The following is a 19,211-nucleotide window of genomic DNA, read 5'->3' on the forward strand; positions in this document are numbered from 1 at the left end:
ACATAATCATTAATTAATTAGTACAAATCCATATTTTAATTACAAAATACACAAATATTAGTCATTTCTATTAGTCCCCGTATACATTGGCGGCCACTCCCCGCGGTCACATTTCAAGTGCACGTTTAAGCAAAATACATTTAATACAATTTCTAAGCGGCATTATCACACATTAATTCATAAACATTTCATGTTAATATAGATTATATAAACTACGCTCTCTCAGTCCCTCCTCTAATGACGCTCGTCATCACACAAACCTTTGCCTTTCAACCTTTCACTTTCAATTTTTCACCTTGCGCATAATGCGCATTTCAACATCTTGTCCTTTGTGTGAGCTTTCCCAAATTTCATTAAACATTTTCTCCCTTTCATTTTCTTCATTCCTCTTGCTTCTTTTTGTCCAATTTCTTCTAATTCTTTCATTACTTTTGCATGCTCCCCATAAACTCAATAAACAAATTAAGACAATTAATAGACCCCCTAATATTTTTGCAAGCATCCATTCCAAATATTACTAAACCAGCTCCCTACTCTGGCAATTCCTTTCCCAACCTTCTCCCAAACTCCGGGTTCCTTCAAATCTTTTAAATCTGCACTATCTCTAGTTAAGTTAGTAAGCATACCTCTAATCTTTTTGCTATTGTCCGGAATAAACGAGCAACAATGGCGCTCGTTAAGCATCTTACAGACTCCGCCGCTCTTTGCTAAAAGAATGTCTAAAGCAAGCCGATTTTGAAGAGTCATAGCTCTTTCTGCCGCAAGTTCAGTATCCATCAGGAGTATAGCCCCTGTGAAGTTTGTCAGCATGTTATCCACAATAGTAGACAACTTTCGAATCTTTATGGAGTTTAAGATAACCCATACTGAAGGAATTATGGCTCCAAATATGTCACCAACGACAGCAGCCGCTATCTCTCGTTTTTGTCTAGCATGTTGTAATTCAGACATTTTAGGTATTTGCTTTAAGTCATTAATCTGGTAAATCTTTGGGAAGACTATCCCCAAACAACATGTCCCATACCATCCCTTAGGGAGACGGTAATAAGCATTAAGTCCACAGATATAATAGATCCCAGGGATCGCTGGATCCTGTCCATTTAACATGAAGGTCCACTTACTCTGAAACAAAAACACATGCCTGCATTCACTCGTTATATGCAATCCTTCCTACATGTAATGCATCTATAGCTAGTTTGCCTTGCGTCTTTATTGCGGTGTAAGCATAATCATTTGCATATGTGCATTTTTCTAATCCTTTTTCTAATTTTTCTTTCAATGCCTTGCCTCTATCATCAGTGTGATCTAAGAAGCTTTTCTCTACAGGTGTTAATAAGCAGGTCAAATTGTTGCGGTGTGCCTAAGCTGTCCCAAATGTTAGTGTCAGCTCAAAGAAACCTCTAACTAATTTTATACTATGGTCCTTAGCTAACTTATTCAAAAACTCAATCACAGGCACAAAAGAAAACACTACATCTAAATTTGAATAAAAATATTGCACATGTTCCTGGTCATAGATTCTTGTTAGTAGCAGACTACAGCTCATCCCGTAAGTTAAAGGAAGACTATGGTAGGTGACCCCCTCTTGTACTGATGAAGGAATCTTTGTACACACATAACAGTTTCTCGCATCCATGCTATCAACATACTCGTTCAGCAAGCGATAAAAAACATTAGTGGAAAGTTCCCCCTTTGAATTAGTTCCCTCATGCAAGTGTTGTGTATCCTGCTCAAACTTTTCCCATGGTGTTAGCGTAGCAGTTTCAGTTTTTGAAGCATTATTAGTTGTTTTCTTATCCAACCACGGCATTCCCACAATCACACCCACAATTATTATTGCACACACAATACCTAATATAACACTTAACCAACCACACACTTTACCCTTCTTGCTACTACCTCTATTGTAAGCCATGGTCTGTAAAGAATCAGATAGCAGAATAACTCAAAACAAACAATCAACTTGAGGACGATTTAAAACTCCCTTTTTTTTTTTTTCTAATGCAAAGTCTCTCTCTCTCTCTGCGTCTATTTACAGCGTTTCACTCACCCCAGGACCCCCTTTTGTCAAATCAGGTTAGCAGCTTGTCATAATCGGTTTTTCAAAGTCAATTCAGGTTTCGAATGTCATATCCGGTAATACATAAGTCTCTTTCTCAGCTTTCAGCTTTCAATTTCAATTTCTCGATTTTAGCACAGTCTTTTATTTATTTTTTTCTGTTGAATTCAGGTACCGTAGTATTGGCCTGGTACTTCTCGATCAAAACAGAACGCTAAGAATTCTTGTTGCCACTCAGATGTTGTTTCATATGCCCATTCAGGACCTACGTACCTTCTATTTGCAACTCTTTTTCTTTTCAGCCTGCGTTCACTTTGTAATTCTCCTTCACTTAAATCCTCCTTTCTGGTTGTGACAATTTCTTCCTCTATTGTCTCACCTGGGACGATCTTTTCTCTTACAGCTTGTTTCTTTGGCCAGTTATCACCTTTGTGCGTTTTCTTCCTGCTTGGCCTTTCAGGACGCTGAACAGCACCCTCCTCTTGTGCTATGGGGTTTTCTCTTGATGGACCTGCAACTGGCTCAGGAGATGCCGGTGTGCTTTGACCTTCCTCTATTATTTCCCCTTCTTCCTCTGGGTCTGTAACGGGTTCAAGCTCTAACCCGTATCCGTCTATTTCTGGGAGAACCTCTCCTTAACTTAGTTCTCTTGCTGCCTCTACTGAGAAAGGCTCACTGTCACCTCTCTCGAACTCCTTTACTGCTTGAGTGACTAGGCCATCCTCAGTGGGCTCTCCTGCAGTCTCAGTTCCCCTTTGACTGTTCTCCGGCCCTGAAACTTCCTTCTCCGGAATTGCTGAGTCAGAAACTTCAAGTTCCTCATCAGTTGGACATGTCACCTTCTTCGTGTGACTGGCATGTATCCAGTTTGGAACGCCTGCACATTTGACAGCAGTGGTTGTTGTCAGTATTACTTGATATGGCCCCTTCCAGCGTGGCTCCAAACACGACTTTCTTACGTGCTTCTTGACAACCACCCAGTCACTGGTTTGCAGGTTGTGACCTGGATCACTGATCGGTGGCAGTGTGTTGGCCTCCACCTGGTGGGAAAAAGAGCGGACCACATCAGCCAAACCTTTGCAGTAGTCCAACACCATATCATCCGTGATATTCACAAGAGCATTTGCAGGTACTGCGGGCAACCTCATAGCTCTCCCCATCAAGATCTCATGGGGTGATAGTCCTGTCTTCTTATCAGGTGTGTTTCTCATTGACATCAGCACTAAAGGCAATGCATCTGGCCATTTCATATTAGTAGCTGCGCACATTTTTGCCATTCTCGACTTCAAGGTACCATTCATCTGTTCCACTAGTCCTGATGCTTCGGGGCGGTAGCTACAATGCAGCTTTTGTTCAATGTCTAATGCAGCACAGAAGAGCTTTATCACCTCATTGTCGAAGTGCCTGCCCCTATCTGATTCTAAAGAGACCGGAACTCCGAACCTTGGTATTAATTCTCTAAGCAACAGCTTTGCTACTGTGAGACTGTCATTCCTACGGGTAGGATAGGCTTCAATCCAGTGACTGAAAACACACACAATCACCAACACGTACCTCAAGCCTCCACATACAGGCATCTTAATGAAATCCATCTGCATCTTGCTAAACGGACCTCCAGCTCTCCCTATGTGGCTCAAAGTCACCACTGTTCCTTTTCCTGCATTCATCTGTTGACAGATGATGCACCTGTGACAGGTAACCTCTGCAGCTTGTCTGAATTTCGGATTGAACCAATCAATTTTGAACAGTCTGTTCATTGCGTCTCTCCCAAGGTGTGCCTGACCATAATAAAGTCTTGCAAACTGTGATAAAAGACTGTTTGGCAAAACTAGTTTCCCCTCCTCTGAGACCCACAAGTCATCAGCTCTTTGTACGCATTGCATTCTCTGCCAGGAGCATTTCTCTTCCCTGCTAGCATGACCCTGCAGTGATTTTAGCTCATCTAATGTGTCAACAACTCTTAATGCAAAGTTCAGACATGTCTCATTTTCAGTTTGCGGCAACAATTCCCACTGGTCCTTGAACGATATACAGTTCAATGCGCAAAACCTTGCGACTTGATCTGCATAGCCGTTTCCCATTGACACAAAGTCCTGCGACTTAACATGAGCATTGCATTTCACCACGGTGGCAATTTCAAGAGGTAACTGAATCGCATGCAGCAAATCCTTAATTTGTTCGCCGTTTTTCAGTGGAGAACCAGAAGAGGTCATGAAACCCCTCTGTGACCACAATTGGCCAAAATCATGCACAATGCCAAACCCATACCTGATGTCAGTATAGATAGTGACTTTCAGATTTTCAGCTGCGTGGCATGCCTTAGTAAGGGCAATTAACTCAGCCACTTGTGCGGAATACACTCTTTCGAGCCAGGAGGCTTCTATAATGCCAGTGATTGTACACACAGCATATCCAGCTCTTAGTATTCCGACTGAGTCTCTCAAACATGATCCATCAACAAACATAATGCAGTCATTTTCCTTTAACTGCGTATCTTTAATGTCAGGTCTGGGTTTGGTGCAGAGCTCTGTTACCTCAAGACAGTCATGTTCCACTTCCTCCGAATTACTAATCTCAGTATTTTCAACAGGAAGTAGAGTTGCCGGGTTCAATACAGTACATCGCTTTAAGGAGACATTAGGCGACCCCAAAATAATTGTCTCATACCAGGTAAGTCAGGCATTTGTCATGTGCTGAGTCTTAGTTCGGGTCAACAGAATTTCAACTGAATGCAGAACCATTACTGTTAAGGGATGTCCCATCAATATGCCTTCACACTGTGTGAGGCTCTGACCAACTGCTGCAACTGCGCGCAAACAACCCGGTAAGGCTGCTGCGACTGGGTCCAAGGTAGTTGAAAAATATGCTACAGCGCGGTTTGCACCTCCATGGACCTGTGTTAAGACAGACAAAGAACAAGCATCACGTTCATGACAAAACAGTAGAAAAGGCTTCGTGTAGTCAGGCATACCTAAAGCTGGTGCCCTGCACATGCACTCTCTCAATTCCATGAATGACTCAAGCTCTTCTTTGGACAAAGCTATGGTATACGGTTCATCCTTAGTTTCTTTGCCTGTCAGCTTGATCAATGGTTTTGAGATAATCGAAAAGTTGGAAATCCACTGACGACAGTAGTCCACCATTCCCAAAAACATCCTGACATCTCTCTTTGTTGTCGGGGGGTTCATCTGTAGTATGGCTGTCACCCTCTCCTTTGATATTCTCCTGGACCTCTTTTCAATCAAGTGCCCTAAGTATTTCACCTCTTTCTGACAGTACTGCAGCTTCTTTGGGGACACTTTATGTCCGTTCTTTCCCAAATGGTTCAGTAAGGCATTTGTGTCATACCTACAGTCGTCTTTTGTTCTGGACGCAATCAGCAAGTCATCAATGTACTGCACTAGAGTCGAACTAGAAGGTAACTCTAACGACTCCAAATCCTTCTTCAATATCTGATTGAAGATGGATGGCGACTCAGAAAACCCTTGAGGAATTCTGCACCAACTGTACACCTTGTCCAGGAATTTGAAACGGAATAAAAATTGGCTGTCCTCATGAAGAGGCACCGAAAAGAATGCTTGTGACAAATCCACAACGGTGAACCACTCTGCATCACACGGAACCTGAAACATAATCACTGCTGGATTTGGCACTATGGGACAACATTTTACCACAATCTTGTTTATTTTCCTTAAATCCTGCACAATTCGAACTTTCCCACAAGGCTTTTTCAAACCCATTATTGGTGAATTACATGGGCTGCTCAATACCTCCTTCAGAACTCCTTGCTTTACAAAGTCTGCAATTATCTGTGATACCTGAATAAGGACATCTTGTGCCATGTGGTACTGCGGCACCTGGGGAAACACTGCATTTGGCTTCACCTGTACTTTGACCGGTTCAACTCCTTTTATCAATCCCACTTCCTTTCCTGTCAGGTCCCACACTTTCTCTGTCACTGTCCCTTGCAACTCAGCTGGCAAGTCAGTTACTGTAAGCATCGGGAATAGGGTTATCAAAGGGTAATCTTAATTTGCGGTCTCTGTTTCTGATTCTGTAAACTGCCCATCATCCCCCTCATCATCACTGTTCGTCTGCACTTCAATTGCATCATTAGAACAGGTAATCGAACATTTCGTTTTGCACAGTAAGTCTCTTCCCAGTAGGGATACGGGACTCGAATCGCAGACTACAAACTTATGCAGTCCCTGGAAGTTGCCAATCTCGACTTGAACCGGGTCTGTGATCGGGTTTGTCAAGTACTGGTTTGCTACTCCTACCACTCTTATGGTACGCCCTGAAAGTGGCAGTTTCGGAACCTCTGCACTTCTGACTGTAGAGCGTGTAGCTCCCGTGTCAACCAAGAATGATACCTTGTGACCAATCACCTTTCCCTCTACATAGGGTCCCCTCTGATCTACTTCTAGGGACGCTGCAAGCCTGCACTCCTCACTGTCTGAACTGTCATCCGACCATTCATCATTCATTCCATCTTCACCATGCAATGGGAACTGCTATACTGTGTTATTTTGACTCATCATTTGGCCTGTGACCTGCTGAGGAAGCATCACCTGTTGCTGTCCCATTAGAGCTAATGGTAATTGCATTTGCTGTCTAGGTACCATGGGAACCTGCTGTTGTACTTTCTGCATTTGTGCTGGTTGAACACGCAGCATTTACATTTGCTGCATGGGCTGTAACCCCTGCATCTGAACCATGTTATTCTGAAAGTTCTGATTTTGACCTCTCAATTTTGGACCCCTCACATTTTTAAATGTACCGACATCAGTGCTTTGTTGAACGACACCATCATGCACCGCATTCGGGCATTCCCACTTCCAATGCCCCACGCCCCCGCACGCGTGACATGGTGACATCTTTTTCATCCCTTGCGCATCATTTTGAACCACAACAGTAATCAAGTCTGGACCGCGATTCACAAAACCTCGACCTCGGCCTCTCGGTTGCGCCTGAAACACGCTATTCCCTTGCGGTTGCTGCTGTACCATCTGCTGGATTCCATTCCTTTGCATACCTGCCTGCGCTGCCTTTATCTGCATCACCTTCTCCTTCAATTTTCTCTGCTTCGGCTCAATCTCGTCACTGCAGTATTTTGCATACTGCAACACCTCATCAATCGGCATCGCTTGCCAACAGATCAAATGATTCTTAATCATCTGGCCAACCTCTGGTCTCAGCCCTTCAACAAATCTGAACACAAGATGGTTCATGTCTTTCGGCTCTATAGTCTCGGTACCACTATAATGTTTGAACGCTTTCAACAACCTCTCATAATAAGCATGGATAGACTCTTTAACCTCCTGCGAGGTCCGGTCAATTTTCTACCAATCAGTCACTTTCGGCGACACTTTCTGCTTCAAAAACTCAATTACTTTATGATAATACTTCATCACCTCCTCAGATGGTGCTCCAGTCACCTTATCCCTTGCCTGTTCCTGTGTCGGACAGTCCACACCTCTCTTGCACTCAAGCCATAAGTCAGGTGGAACAATGATCTCAAACAAAGTATTCAAGTCCTCCCACAGACACTTTGCAAGTTTCACAAACCTATCTGTCTGCTGATACCACTCTATCGGTTTCTCCCTCAACCTGGGATAATCATTTGTGAAAGACAGAATGTCTCCTCTAGTCCACGGTACATGGACTAGAACCCCTCCAGCTGTTTCTCTCATTGGTAATATTTTTACTGTCTCAGTGTCCGGTGAAGCTTTAGTCGGACTTGATCCCGGACTGTCACTTTTCTCCTTATCTCTTTTCTTTGCCCATCTGCCTTCCCACTTTTCTAAGGCTCCCCAGATCTGTGCACTCTGCGGTATTTCTTTAAGATGCGCTTTTATTCCGGCCTACCTCATGTGGTCAAAATCTTTAGAGTCGAAGTCTAGTCTGTAACTCCTTTTCAAATGTTTAGTATTCTCAATGTCAATATTGTATTTGTCTGCCAGGTTCGCCAACCTCTGATGCACCCTGCCCACTTCTTTAGTGATTTTGGGGCACAAGTATCTCAATTCTGCTTCTGTGTATGATTCTAATCTGTTTACCCCTATTGTCGCTTCCACTAGTTCAGCAGCTTCCACAGCCAGTCCTACAAAGTTTAGGTACTCATCTCTCTCAGATTTTTCTGCGGTCACTGCAGTACTTTGTGAAGCATGAGTCTTTTCTAACCACTCTTTCAACTGTTGTACCGTAAAACCTTGCAGTGAAATATTCCCTGCATACATCATTGGCGACTGTGAGGCATTCGTACTTATTGTCTGTGGAGTTAGCACCCCTAGCCCTGCCTGTCTCATTGCCTCTAACGGTGATTCAGCCGGACTAAGATCCAACAAAGTCCTGGGTCCTTCAACTTATTGCTCCCCCCTGAGCCATTAACTGGGGAGTTCCTATGGACCCTCCTCTTATTGCATCTTGGGTCATTACTCCCTGATCACACACACCAGGCTTACCCTGCGCATATAATGGCACCGGTGGGCCAACAGTAATCGGTAATGATATGGCGGCTGGTGTCTGACCTGGCCCTAAACCTCGCGGAGCAGTAACTCCTAAGGCTTGACTCACTGTGGCTGGGGCAGGTACTAACGGAGGTCCTGCTGCTGGACTATACCCCGGAATCAGCTGTTGCTGCGGCTGGGGCAGCAATTGTGGAGTTGGCTCAATCTGCACTAACCTCGATTTGTGTATATCGGATCAGGCGGCACTATCAGATTCGTAGTAGTCTCTACTGTTGGGACGTCTGGATAGATTCTCTGTATCTGCGGTGGAGGTTGCAACTGTATCTGCATGTCTGGCGCAGTGGGTACACTTACACCATTCTATATCAAACCCGTATCACTAGTCTGTACTGTATCAGTAACTCCCTTCTCCTGCGTCTGGTTCCCAGGACCCGCACTAGTGCTCGGGACATTGTCGTCTACTGCATAAGGTGGCGGGCGATCATGCAATAACTGATTAAGAAATTCTTCATCGTCTGAGTCATCTTCTTCTATCCAAGACCTCTTAGTCTCTTTAGGCTTACTAGAGTCCTTGTCTGTCTTACAGGTGGCTTTCTTTCCCTGCGTCTCGTCTCCCTGTGTTATTGCTGGAAACAATTTGAGCCCGTCAACTATTCCCCGTCTCCACATTTTGCTCTCATTGTCCCATCTAGCCTCAGCTAAGGTCTTTTCTGCAATTCTCAATCTCCTCTCAAATGTCTGCTGTCTCTGTTTAATAGCCATTAAATCCCAGACTGCTAATGCCTCATACTGAGCTGGCCTCGGAGGTGGCTTTTGTACACTTAACATCCACCTCAAATTTTCTAAAATTCTTGTATTGAACGTTCCATGTTCGGGAAACGCCAAACATCCCTCCTTTTCTGTCAATTTGCGCCACTGTTTCATCCATAAGCAAGGTGCTACTCCCTTCTCCTCCATTACTACATAAGCTGGAGTACCCTCACTCGCCTTTCAGAGCGCTCCTAAAAGCTTTGATAAAATTCATCTTTACGTCTTTTCTTTGTTTGTATTTAATCAGGAAGTGACTTTAATTCCCAGGTCACTCTTCACCCACCTTTCTCAACCTATTGTCTCTCACGGACGGCTGCCAATCCGTGCGCGACCCCTCTCGACAACTGACCTATCCCAGCGCGGTACCACTGACGTCACACTCACACACACTGCAGCTGACAAAGTCTTGTGGCTTGTCCGCCCCTCACTGGATTCACACCAAACTAAAGCAAAATTACTGCGAGCACCTTTAACAGCAACAACAACTCAAATTTGCCGGTTTACTACAGGAAAGGTACACATTCGCTTCAGAACTTTACAGAGATTTCACTTGAAGCCTCGGCCGCTACTCTCTCCTTCTCAGTCCCCACATACGCAAGCAGAATTCGACCCGCAAATCCTACTCTCGACTTGTCAATGGTTCGTTCTAGTGCACTTTAGAACTTACCAAATCTCCATCGAAGGTTTCACTCATACAATTTGACTCCAACTCGACTTGTCAACCACGCCCAATTGACCTATAGAACCGTGCAAATTACAACATAAACCCAAGTGTCTCCTACACTTGTCAATATACTCCGGAGTCTTAAACCGCGACGGGTCCGTACATTAACAACCAACCACGTGGATAATTTTTTAGCACAAAGCCCCACACTCATATGAAGTACGCCGACTTCCCTACTTTCATACTGTGGAGTACGCCCACTCCTGCTAAAACAACATTACTTGGCCTAAACACACATAATCTTCACAAATCACCTGCAAAAATGCATAAGCTGAGCAAGCGCAAAATCTACGCCACATATGCTAAGATGCAGAGAACTTTCCCAACTCACTTAGGCAGGTTCCGAGATCCCGGGAAAGTCATGAGGAATTTAGAAACACATCATATCTCCAATTTGCATTATCTCAGAAAAACAATTTAAACAATAATTCTCCGTCCTAGGGCCCCAAAGGGCCAAACCGTCGCTCTGCTACCAGAACTGTTAACGCGTCCCTTTATGATAATTTATTACACATTAGGACTCGTTTTTAGGCAAATGAATCTTTTGACCCAGTTGAGAGACACCTTAGGACGAGATAGCTAATCAATATGTCAATCAATACATCAATAATGTCATCAATATTTATTACCACAATGCATTTCACTTTAGTCAAAGACATTAATCAACTCAAGACACCACCATGACCTTGCAGTCATGAATAACCACACCGGTTTAGTAGAATTTTATGAGTTTTATTCCCTATTAGTTACAATTCTAAAAGTAGATGTGTTAATCTCAAAACCAAGAAACAAAACAGCATAGTCACCATATGGCAATTCTGATAAGATGTCATTAAGGCAAGAATCGCGAACATCAGAACATAACACAGCGTGCACATAGATCAACTTTAGCAGAGTGTCATTAATGCGTCAGTTCAACAAAACATAGATTCAGTTGTTTGTCTATTTGCGTCAATTTTAGTGAACACGTGTCCTAACCACTGATTAGCATTGGCATGTTGGGCTTCATGCAAAACAATTTAGAACACCAATTTGGAAAACATCTAGCTACGGTCTCTGTCAAAAGTAAACAGTTGGTGCCTAGAAAGGAAAAGCAAACAGACAAATCACAATTTCATTGTCATAGTTACCCTCCAAGGTTTAGGTCAGCACTCAAGGTCAGTCTTCGTCTTCAGGACATCAGTTGATTCGCCATCAGTCAAAACTCAGCTCTGGGGCAAAAGGGGCACTTCCCTCATAAGGAGGCAAAGTGTAAAATGGACAATCTAAGGAAAAGGATGGTTTTAAGTAAACCAATAAGTCACCGAACAGAGTGACAAAGTTTCTGGATAAAATCAATAGCATTCCCTAACCCACCTAAATGGCTCCCCGTGTCATGGGTTTTTATCCCTTTTTCGTAGTACATTCCCCTAAAATTTCATTGGTCCATGGTTATACCCCACTATCTTTACCCTATTTTAGAAAACAGATTATGGGGGTCATTCTGACCCTGGCGGTCGGTCGGCGGTGAAGCGGCGGTAAGACCGCCAACAGGCTGGTGGTCTTTTTTCATGTATTCTGACCATGGCGTCAGCCGCCGCTTCACCGTTCCGCCCGCCACGGCGGTAACGACCGCCGGGCTGGAGACCTGGGTCTCCAGCCCGGCGGTCGGCACATACCGCCGGCGGTATTCCAACCCGCCTGACCCCGGCTTACCGCCATGGATTTCATGCGGTTGGGGACCGCCATGCAATCCATGGCGGTAAGCACTATCAGTGCCAGGGAATCCCTTCCCTGGCACTGATAGGGGTCTCCCCCACCCCCAACCCCCACCCCGACTCCGTCCCCTACCCCCCCACCACCCCTGCCACCCCCAAAAGGCTGCAGGACCCCCGTCCCCCACCCCGATCCCCAACATATACACACACATACACACATACAGGCACGCATTCATGCACATACACACACCCCCGCATTCATGCACGCATTCATGCACATACACACACCCCCCGCATTCATGCACGCATTCATGCACATACACACACCCCCCGCATTCATGCACGCATTCACACGCCCCCTCAATATACACACACGCACACCTCCATGCACGCACACAACTCACAACACCCCCCCCACCCCCCTTCCCTAGCGGACGATCACCTTACCTGTTCCTGGTGATCCTCCGGGAGGGAACGGCCAGCTCCGCCGACACCGACACGCCAACAGAACACCGCCACAGCGAATCACAGGTCGTGATTCGCTGGGCGGTGTTCTGTTAGCGTGGCGGTGGAGGTGGAGCTAGCTCCACTTCCCCGCCTGCCGCCAGTATGGCTGTTGGCGGCTCTTCGTCCGGAAACGGGCGGAGCGCTGCCAACAGTCAGAATGGCCCATGCGGAAGACCGCCAGCACTGGTGATCTTCCGTACGGCGGTCCCTCGGCGGTCTAGTGAAAAGACCGCTGAGGTCGTAATGACCCCCTATGTCATTAATCTTTCACCCCATATTATTTTACAGACATTTTATTGGTCTATGTGATTGACGTCTTCAGAGGTAGCACGTCCGGTATGATTTCATCCTTCTGTAATTCTTTGCACATCTTTTGGTCAGTAGCTCCATTGTCTTTACCGGTTTAAACGACCTTGTACATTATACTAATCTACACTGTTGCATTTTAGCTAAACATTTCTACAAGCAAGATGAATTTCATGAGAACGGGTCCACTATGGTTACATTCAGCTTCTAGTTGAAGAAAAACAAGAGGTCATGTCCTTTTGCGAGTCAGCACACTGCACATTTAGAAAAGCACATTTAATATGAGAGCAAGGCAGCTAAGCTTCGGCTCATGCTAACTTAAGGCCTACAAGATTCATTTAGAATAACTGTAATAACATAATCATTAATTAATTAGTACAAATCCATATTTTAATAACAGAATACACAACTATTAGCCATTTCTATTAGTCCCCGTATACACTGGCGGCCACTCCCCTTGGTCACATTTTAAGTGCACGTTTAAGCAAAATACATTTAATACAATTTCTAAGCGGCATTATCACACATTAATTCATAAACATTTCATGTTAATATAGATTATATAAACTACGCTCTCTCACGCCCTTTGAAATCAATGTGAGGTGGGAATTCTACTGCTAACAGTTGCATTATGAAGGTTGACCACAGTCCTAACACATCATGGCTTTCCTCTGTTTCTGGAACGCCATAGAGTTGACTGTTGTCCTGTTGACTGCTATGCTCGTGGTCAATTGCCTTCCTCTGCAGATTCCAGATTTCAAGTGCTGAGTCAGGTGCTTCCAGTACTTTCAAGTGCTTCAAGACGTTTCCCTGAATTGTTAAACTAGTTTGAACAAAGACATCTCCACATGTATTAACTTCAGTTATTTTGTTGTCTCACTACTTGGGAGTTGTACTGTATTTATTAAAGATTTGAAGTCTTTTAATTCACTCCTAAGAGACTCCAGCACAATTATAGCTATGTTGTGTTCTGTAGCTATATTGTGTTCTGGATTTCCTTGGGTCGATTTCTTGTTTCCACCTTTCAATGGCTCTTAAAAGAGAAGTTCTTTTGAGGCTTTATTTTCAAGTATCTGCCTAAAGTTTCCACGTATGCAGGCAGCACAATGTTTTGACCTTCCGTAGCAGTTGGGGATATATTGGACCATCTAGTTTTCTTGGCCAATCAGGATGCAGTTTCAGCTAGTTGGTACAGTTCCCTTCGCAGCAAATGGTGGTGTTTGTTAAATCATAGACGTCTATGTAACCCAAAAAATTCAACCCACACAATGGCAGCCCCCAGAACAGACAGTGGCGTCACTGAGTAGGTTGGTACAAATTAAAGTGGCCTTCCTCCATGAACAACAAATAACTCCCCAGCAGAGAGCTACCACTTTAAGCACATTAATGCACATTAGTGGACGGGCACTAACCATGACATCCACCTTCAGTCTGTATCTTATCCTCTAATTGATTCAGACTGGAAAGCTTAGCAGCAATGCAAGTTGTTGGAGAGGTGGCTTACAATTATACTGAAGAAGAATGATGGCCCCCAGTACCATTCATGACGGTTTCCGCAGTCCAGTTTTGGTGATGGGAGAAGGGAACAGTGTCCTTTTAATGTTTGCCATCTTGCCGTGCAGCTCATATGGTGGCCTGCAGAGAGTTTTGGACTCTGTACGTGTCCCTTCAGTTCATCCTCAAGGGGTGCAGAAAAACCAGTACAACCCAATGCTTTTCCATGGACAGCAGGAAGTGTATTTTCTTTTTGGAGTGATGGTCACAGAGTTTAGCAGAAGGTAACCATCTTTCTTGAGGCCAAGCTCTGCCTTCTGCCCCTTGAGGTCTCATGGCCTTCTCATAAATGATTGAAATGTGACTGAATTGGGATGGATTATTTGTTGAAGGTGTGTGCTTCACATATATGATTTACCTTCCAACTTTGGCTCCACAGCCATCTTTTTGTGCTGCTTCTCAACGGAGGTGTCAATAGCTGGACGCAGCTCTTGTGTCTTCTTTATGCTTCCATGTTGCAGAGATAGGGGTGACTCCTTTTTTTGAACGACTGTCAGCTCGCAGATGGTGTCTTGCAAGGATGACCAGTGCCTCCAGAAATTGTGACACTTGGGAGGAAAAAGCATAAAAAATCTTAAATGCAAGCAGGAGAATAAAAAAAAGAACATTACAGGAACCCGAATCTCACAAATACCATTAAAGTGTAGAAAAGGAGTAGGGTTTCAAGAGATGGAGCAAGATTCCAGCAGCTTGATTCTAGGAGATAGAGCAAATTTCCAGGAAAAGAGTTCCAGGAGAAAGTAACCAGGAGATAGAAACCACAGCAAGGGTTCCTAAAGGGCTTGCAATGCTTGGAGTGCCAGTGCCATGCTCCTTGTATTGTGAACAAACAGGAAGTGACCAAAGAAGAAGAGAAGTAGCCATGATGGGTTTGTTGGTTTTATAATCCTCAATGAAAGAAGGGCTCATAGATTGGGGCATTTAAGAAATAAACCTTAGATTTGAGTGTTTTATATGCGCCTGCCACCAGGTGCCTCTACTATGCCACCTGAGAACAAATGCTGGCCCTCCCCACTGGACCCGCTGGTGGAAACAAGCAGGAGAGCAGTCAGAAGTACCCCCCGAGAAAGGAAACACAGGGAGCGCCCCATCTGACAATAACTGGATTAAGGTGTACTACTGATTCGGGGGTCTTGCTTGCTACTGTCTAGACACGAGGTTTATGCAAACTGACTGAACTTTACAGATTTTTCTAACTGATAAAGGTGTGTAATGTTTATATTATCTTATTTCATTTAATGAATACGACTCAAAGGAGCCAAATACCATGCTCAATAAAACATTAAAAAAAAGAAGAGCCGCATTCTAGTACACGCCTAGCAGAAATCCAGATGTTCAAAGTCTTCTACAGGACACACCTCTGGGCACAGGGATTTACGTGCAGACTGTTACAGCGGCAAGAGTTCACTAACGTGATGGAGGCTGCTCTTGTGGGAGCATGAGAGTTACCTATATGTGCACGAAGGAACCTGGGCCCGTTGTGTTCTGTACAAACCCTGTGTATACTGTGACATTAATGATCGGGCAGGTAAGGTTACTCATCACCGTCGATGCCAGACGCTAGTAAGTTTGCAGTGACTTGCACAAGCTTGTGCCTGACGATAGGGCACAGGGTGCAACTGCAAAAAGTGAACATGGCACTTAAAAACCTTTCCATTTTCACCTGTTCACTGCCTTCATGGCCCTTGATACCAGCAAGCAAGGGCAATTACAAGTGTACGAAAGGGCAATACATGAGTATCAAATCGTACCCCTTACTACTCCTATTTAACATCCATGTCGGTAAGGGTAAGTGGAATAGAGGGGGGGGGGGGCGCAGCACTACTTTTCACCTACTGAAGGCAGTGTGTGTACCTAGTCTGATTTTTTCAAAGTTTCTATGCCACAGTGTTAAGTCATATTATGTTCTTTGATTCTCAGATACAGCAAGCAAACAGTAGAAGTGGAATCTAAAGGAGGCTGACACTGGTGCAGTCGGAGGAGGCCTGAAGAACGATGTTGTTATGCACGCGAATATTAATTCTGGCAGCCATTTTGGTGCAGCAGGAAGCATGGGCTCAGCCTGAAGGTACTGTTTGCATGTGCTGGGGGGGCTGGGGGGACAGCGGGGAGTTTCAGAATCAAGGTGAGGAAAACCTTTAGCAGATGCGTCTATGTCTGGCCTAAATGAGTAATGTGTAATAGCTGTTGACTCTTTAATGAAACATCTGTGCTTCCAGTGAGACTCTGTCTGTTGACCGCAGAATAAACAGGAAAACCCTGTCATGCATTGAAAGTGTCTTTCACTTGCTCTAGTGCAGTGGTTCCCAACCTGTTGACTTCTGTGAACCCCCACTTTATCATTACTGAAACCCGGGGTCTCACACTAAATCATTGTTGGAATCTGGGGACCCCACCACTGAGTCATTACTGGAAACCAGGAACCCAGGCCTAAACGTTGTTGATGATTTGAAACACGAAACAATACACAAAAAATACAGAAACAAGCATTCCATCAAACACATACACAAAAGATAACACATTTTATTTAATTTGCAAACAAATTAAATAAAAAAAAAAATAGAAAATGTAATAGGAAGATTGGAGCTTTTCTAAATTCAATTGGAGCCACACTTCGCCCATAATATATTTCGTTGGATGCACCTGCGCTGCCCCCACAATCAGTTTGAGGATACTAATTTCATTTTTAGCCTTTAATTTTAAATTCCTTGACATTTATAGTACGTTTTAAACTTCTCAATTGTACATTTAAACATTTTATTTATATACATTTTATTAATCTATTAATATTAGTTAATTTTCTAGGCAGTCACGGACCCCCTGAGGAGGCTTCACAGTCCCCCCAGGTCCTCGGACAAAAGGTTGGGAACAACTGCTCTAGTCTAAAACATATAGGCTGCGTTTGTCTGCCCCCTGGCAAACACAAAATACGAAAACTTGTGTGTGAAGCAGATCGAGTGCAGTGCCCTTAAGCAGAGCCAGGTTACATGTGTTACTCTGTGAAGCACATACAGCACAGCATGCTATAGCATGCCGCAACACAACTAGAGGTGGGCAGAACTCACAATTTCCCTCTGCAGAATTCTGCAGAGTTACATAAAAGCTTTGTAAGATTCTGCGAAGTTCTGCGAGTGGCAGAATTCGGTCCGCTGCACTGCTCGCACTGATTTTTTTGTCACTGGGATCTCTTCCTGCACTGTACAATAAGCAAGAACTGCACCACATGGCACCACATCTGCTGCTCCAGTAGATTTTCTACTCGAGCTGTAGCCTTCTCAATATGAGTGGCAGCCTTCTCAACATGTGCGGTAGCAACTTGCCACGACTGTCTGCATTGTGAAATCTCACCGGGAGGCATCTAGCGCTTGAGTTCTCACTTGCCCTTGCCAACTTAATGCTGCGGTTGGCAACGTTTTTACGGAACTCCGCTGGAGAAGCAGAGTTTACCGTCCACCTGTAGACACAACAGTATTTTTTTCCTGCATCTCTCTAATATTAGCATATTTCGGGAATGTCTGTAGAGTAAATTACAGACATCTGCACATGCAAGGTTCGATTTTGAAGGTACGGGAATGATATTATACAAAGATAACTCCTGTGTATATTTCATGTAATGTGCAGGTTGCACCCTTCCTTGCTATTGAGATTGTTAAGGTGTTTTATGCACACAGTTTAAAACTGTAGAGGACCTGCCAGTGGCAGTGTTTGTGGATGGAGATTCATTGTCCTGCTGTATAGACGTTGTGCGTGGAGTATACGCGTACTTTTTTACAATACATTAGCATGTGTTACAAAACGTAATGGGTATTTTGGATGGGATGGCAATGGTAGTTGTTTATGAAGTTGAGAGATTAGGTTCAGGAGCCTTTTAGTACTTAGTATTCTGCATTCAATATTAATTAAACTTCAAATCAATAAACATTTACTGCTTCGTCCTCTATACTACAAAAGCTACAAGTAATGCTACCAGCAATTTTATGGTGCTCTATCTCTCTCTCACCCAAAGGGACAACAGTGGAATACACTGGCGAGGTAGCTAAACTGTGCTAGCCTAATGCCTGGTTCTCCACCGTATAGACACCCCTGTCCCCTCCATCATCAATTTGTCATTGGACAACTATGACATTGCCAGGACACTGGCTTGGGAGCATTGGCCCATCAAATGTGAGATGGTGACTCCCAGATGTGGTGAGCAGACATTGCCCTACGATCCCAAGGAGTAAATTGTTAATGCGATTGGTCACTGTACATGCAAATAATGAGGGTGTGAGAACGTGCAGAGAATTGATGACTTGCTGTCCACATTCAACTGAATGTGTAAGCGGTGTATAAGCCAGTACTGCTTATGGAGGACAGGAGTTATATGTTTTGTGATGTGTGGGAAGACGATGCTGGTACTAATAGGCTTTTTTGGTCGGTACTTACAAGCAACCAATGTGTATGAGTATTATTCTTTGTACATTACTTTATTTGAAATTTTCATTTTACATGAAAAACCACCATTATAAAACACAAAGTACTCCACAAAGTACTCTACTCCAACATAAATACTATACTAAGTAAGACCCCAAAAAGAAACAAAAAAGAACTTAGTGAAGAATAAAGTAAAATAGAAAATTACAAATTCAGTAAGGAACAAAAGAGCCCTCTCATTTAACAAATTAATTTTAAGCAATGCCTAAGATAACCTATTCCTACACGTAACATACATCCAACAAACAAATGAGTTAAGCCACCAATCTCAAACATTTCATCCCAGAATCAGATCATAATCATAGATAAAAGCACTCCAGTTGCCATAACAGTTGAGCCGATAAAGGAAGTATACCGCGCACACAATAGAAATATAGTTAAAATTCACATAAGCACAAAAATAGATCCCAAATCTCGTTGAATATATGTATAAAGATTTTAGATTAATGCCCAGAATGAGCTCCTTGCTGCTGTACATGTTCAGAGGATGATGGACATCAATTACTTGAACAACACTGCATCCTATTTGTAGAGATGGTTCTAGTTGAACCAGGCACTTTGCACCATGCCTGGTTTGACTAGTCAGGAACCACCACAATGAATGGGACAGT

At 43.9% G+C, this 19,211-nt stretch overlaps 1 protein-coding gene across 1 annotated transcript in view; it reads left to right on the forward strand.

The window, feature by feature from the left end:
• LOC138288093 (collagen alpha-1(VII) chain-like) overlaps window positions 1-19,211 on the forward strand; it is a 963,348-nt gene that overhangs the window by 89,656 nt on the left and 854,481 nt on the right. Inside the window, exon 2 of the mRNA XM_069229319.1 lies at window positions 16,048-16,195. Within this exon, the coding sequence (XP_069085420.1) occupies window positions 16,123-16,195 (73 nt within the window). The 5' untranslated portion in view covers window positions 16,048-16,122. The remainder of the gene's footprint in view (window positions 1-16,047; window positions 16,196-19,211) is intronic.

The sequence above is a fragment of the Pleurodeles waltl genome, chromosome 4_1 (assembly GCF_031143425.1).
Source record: "Pleurodeles waltl isolate 20211129_DDA chromosome 4_1, aPleWal1.hap1.20221129, whole genome shotgun sequence".
NCBI lineage: Eukaryota > Metazoa > Chordata > Amphibia > Caudata > Salamandridae > Pleurodeles > Pleurodeles waltl.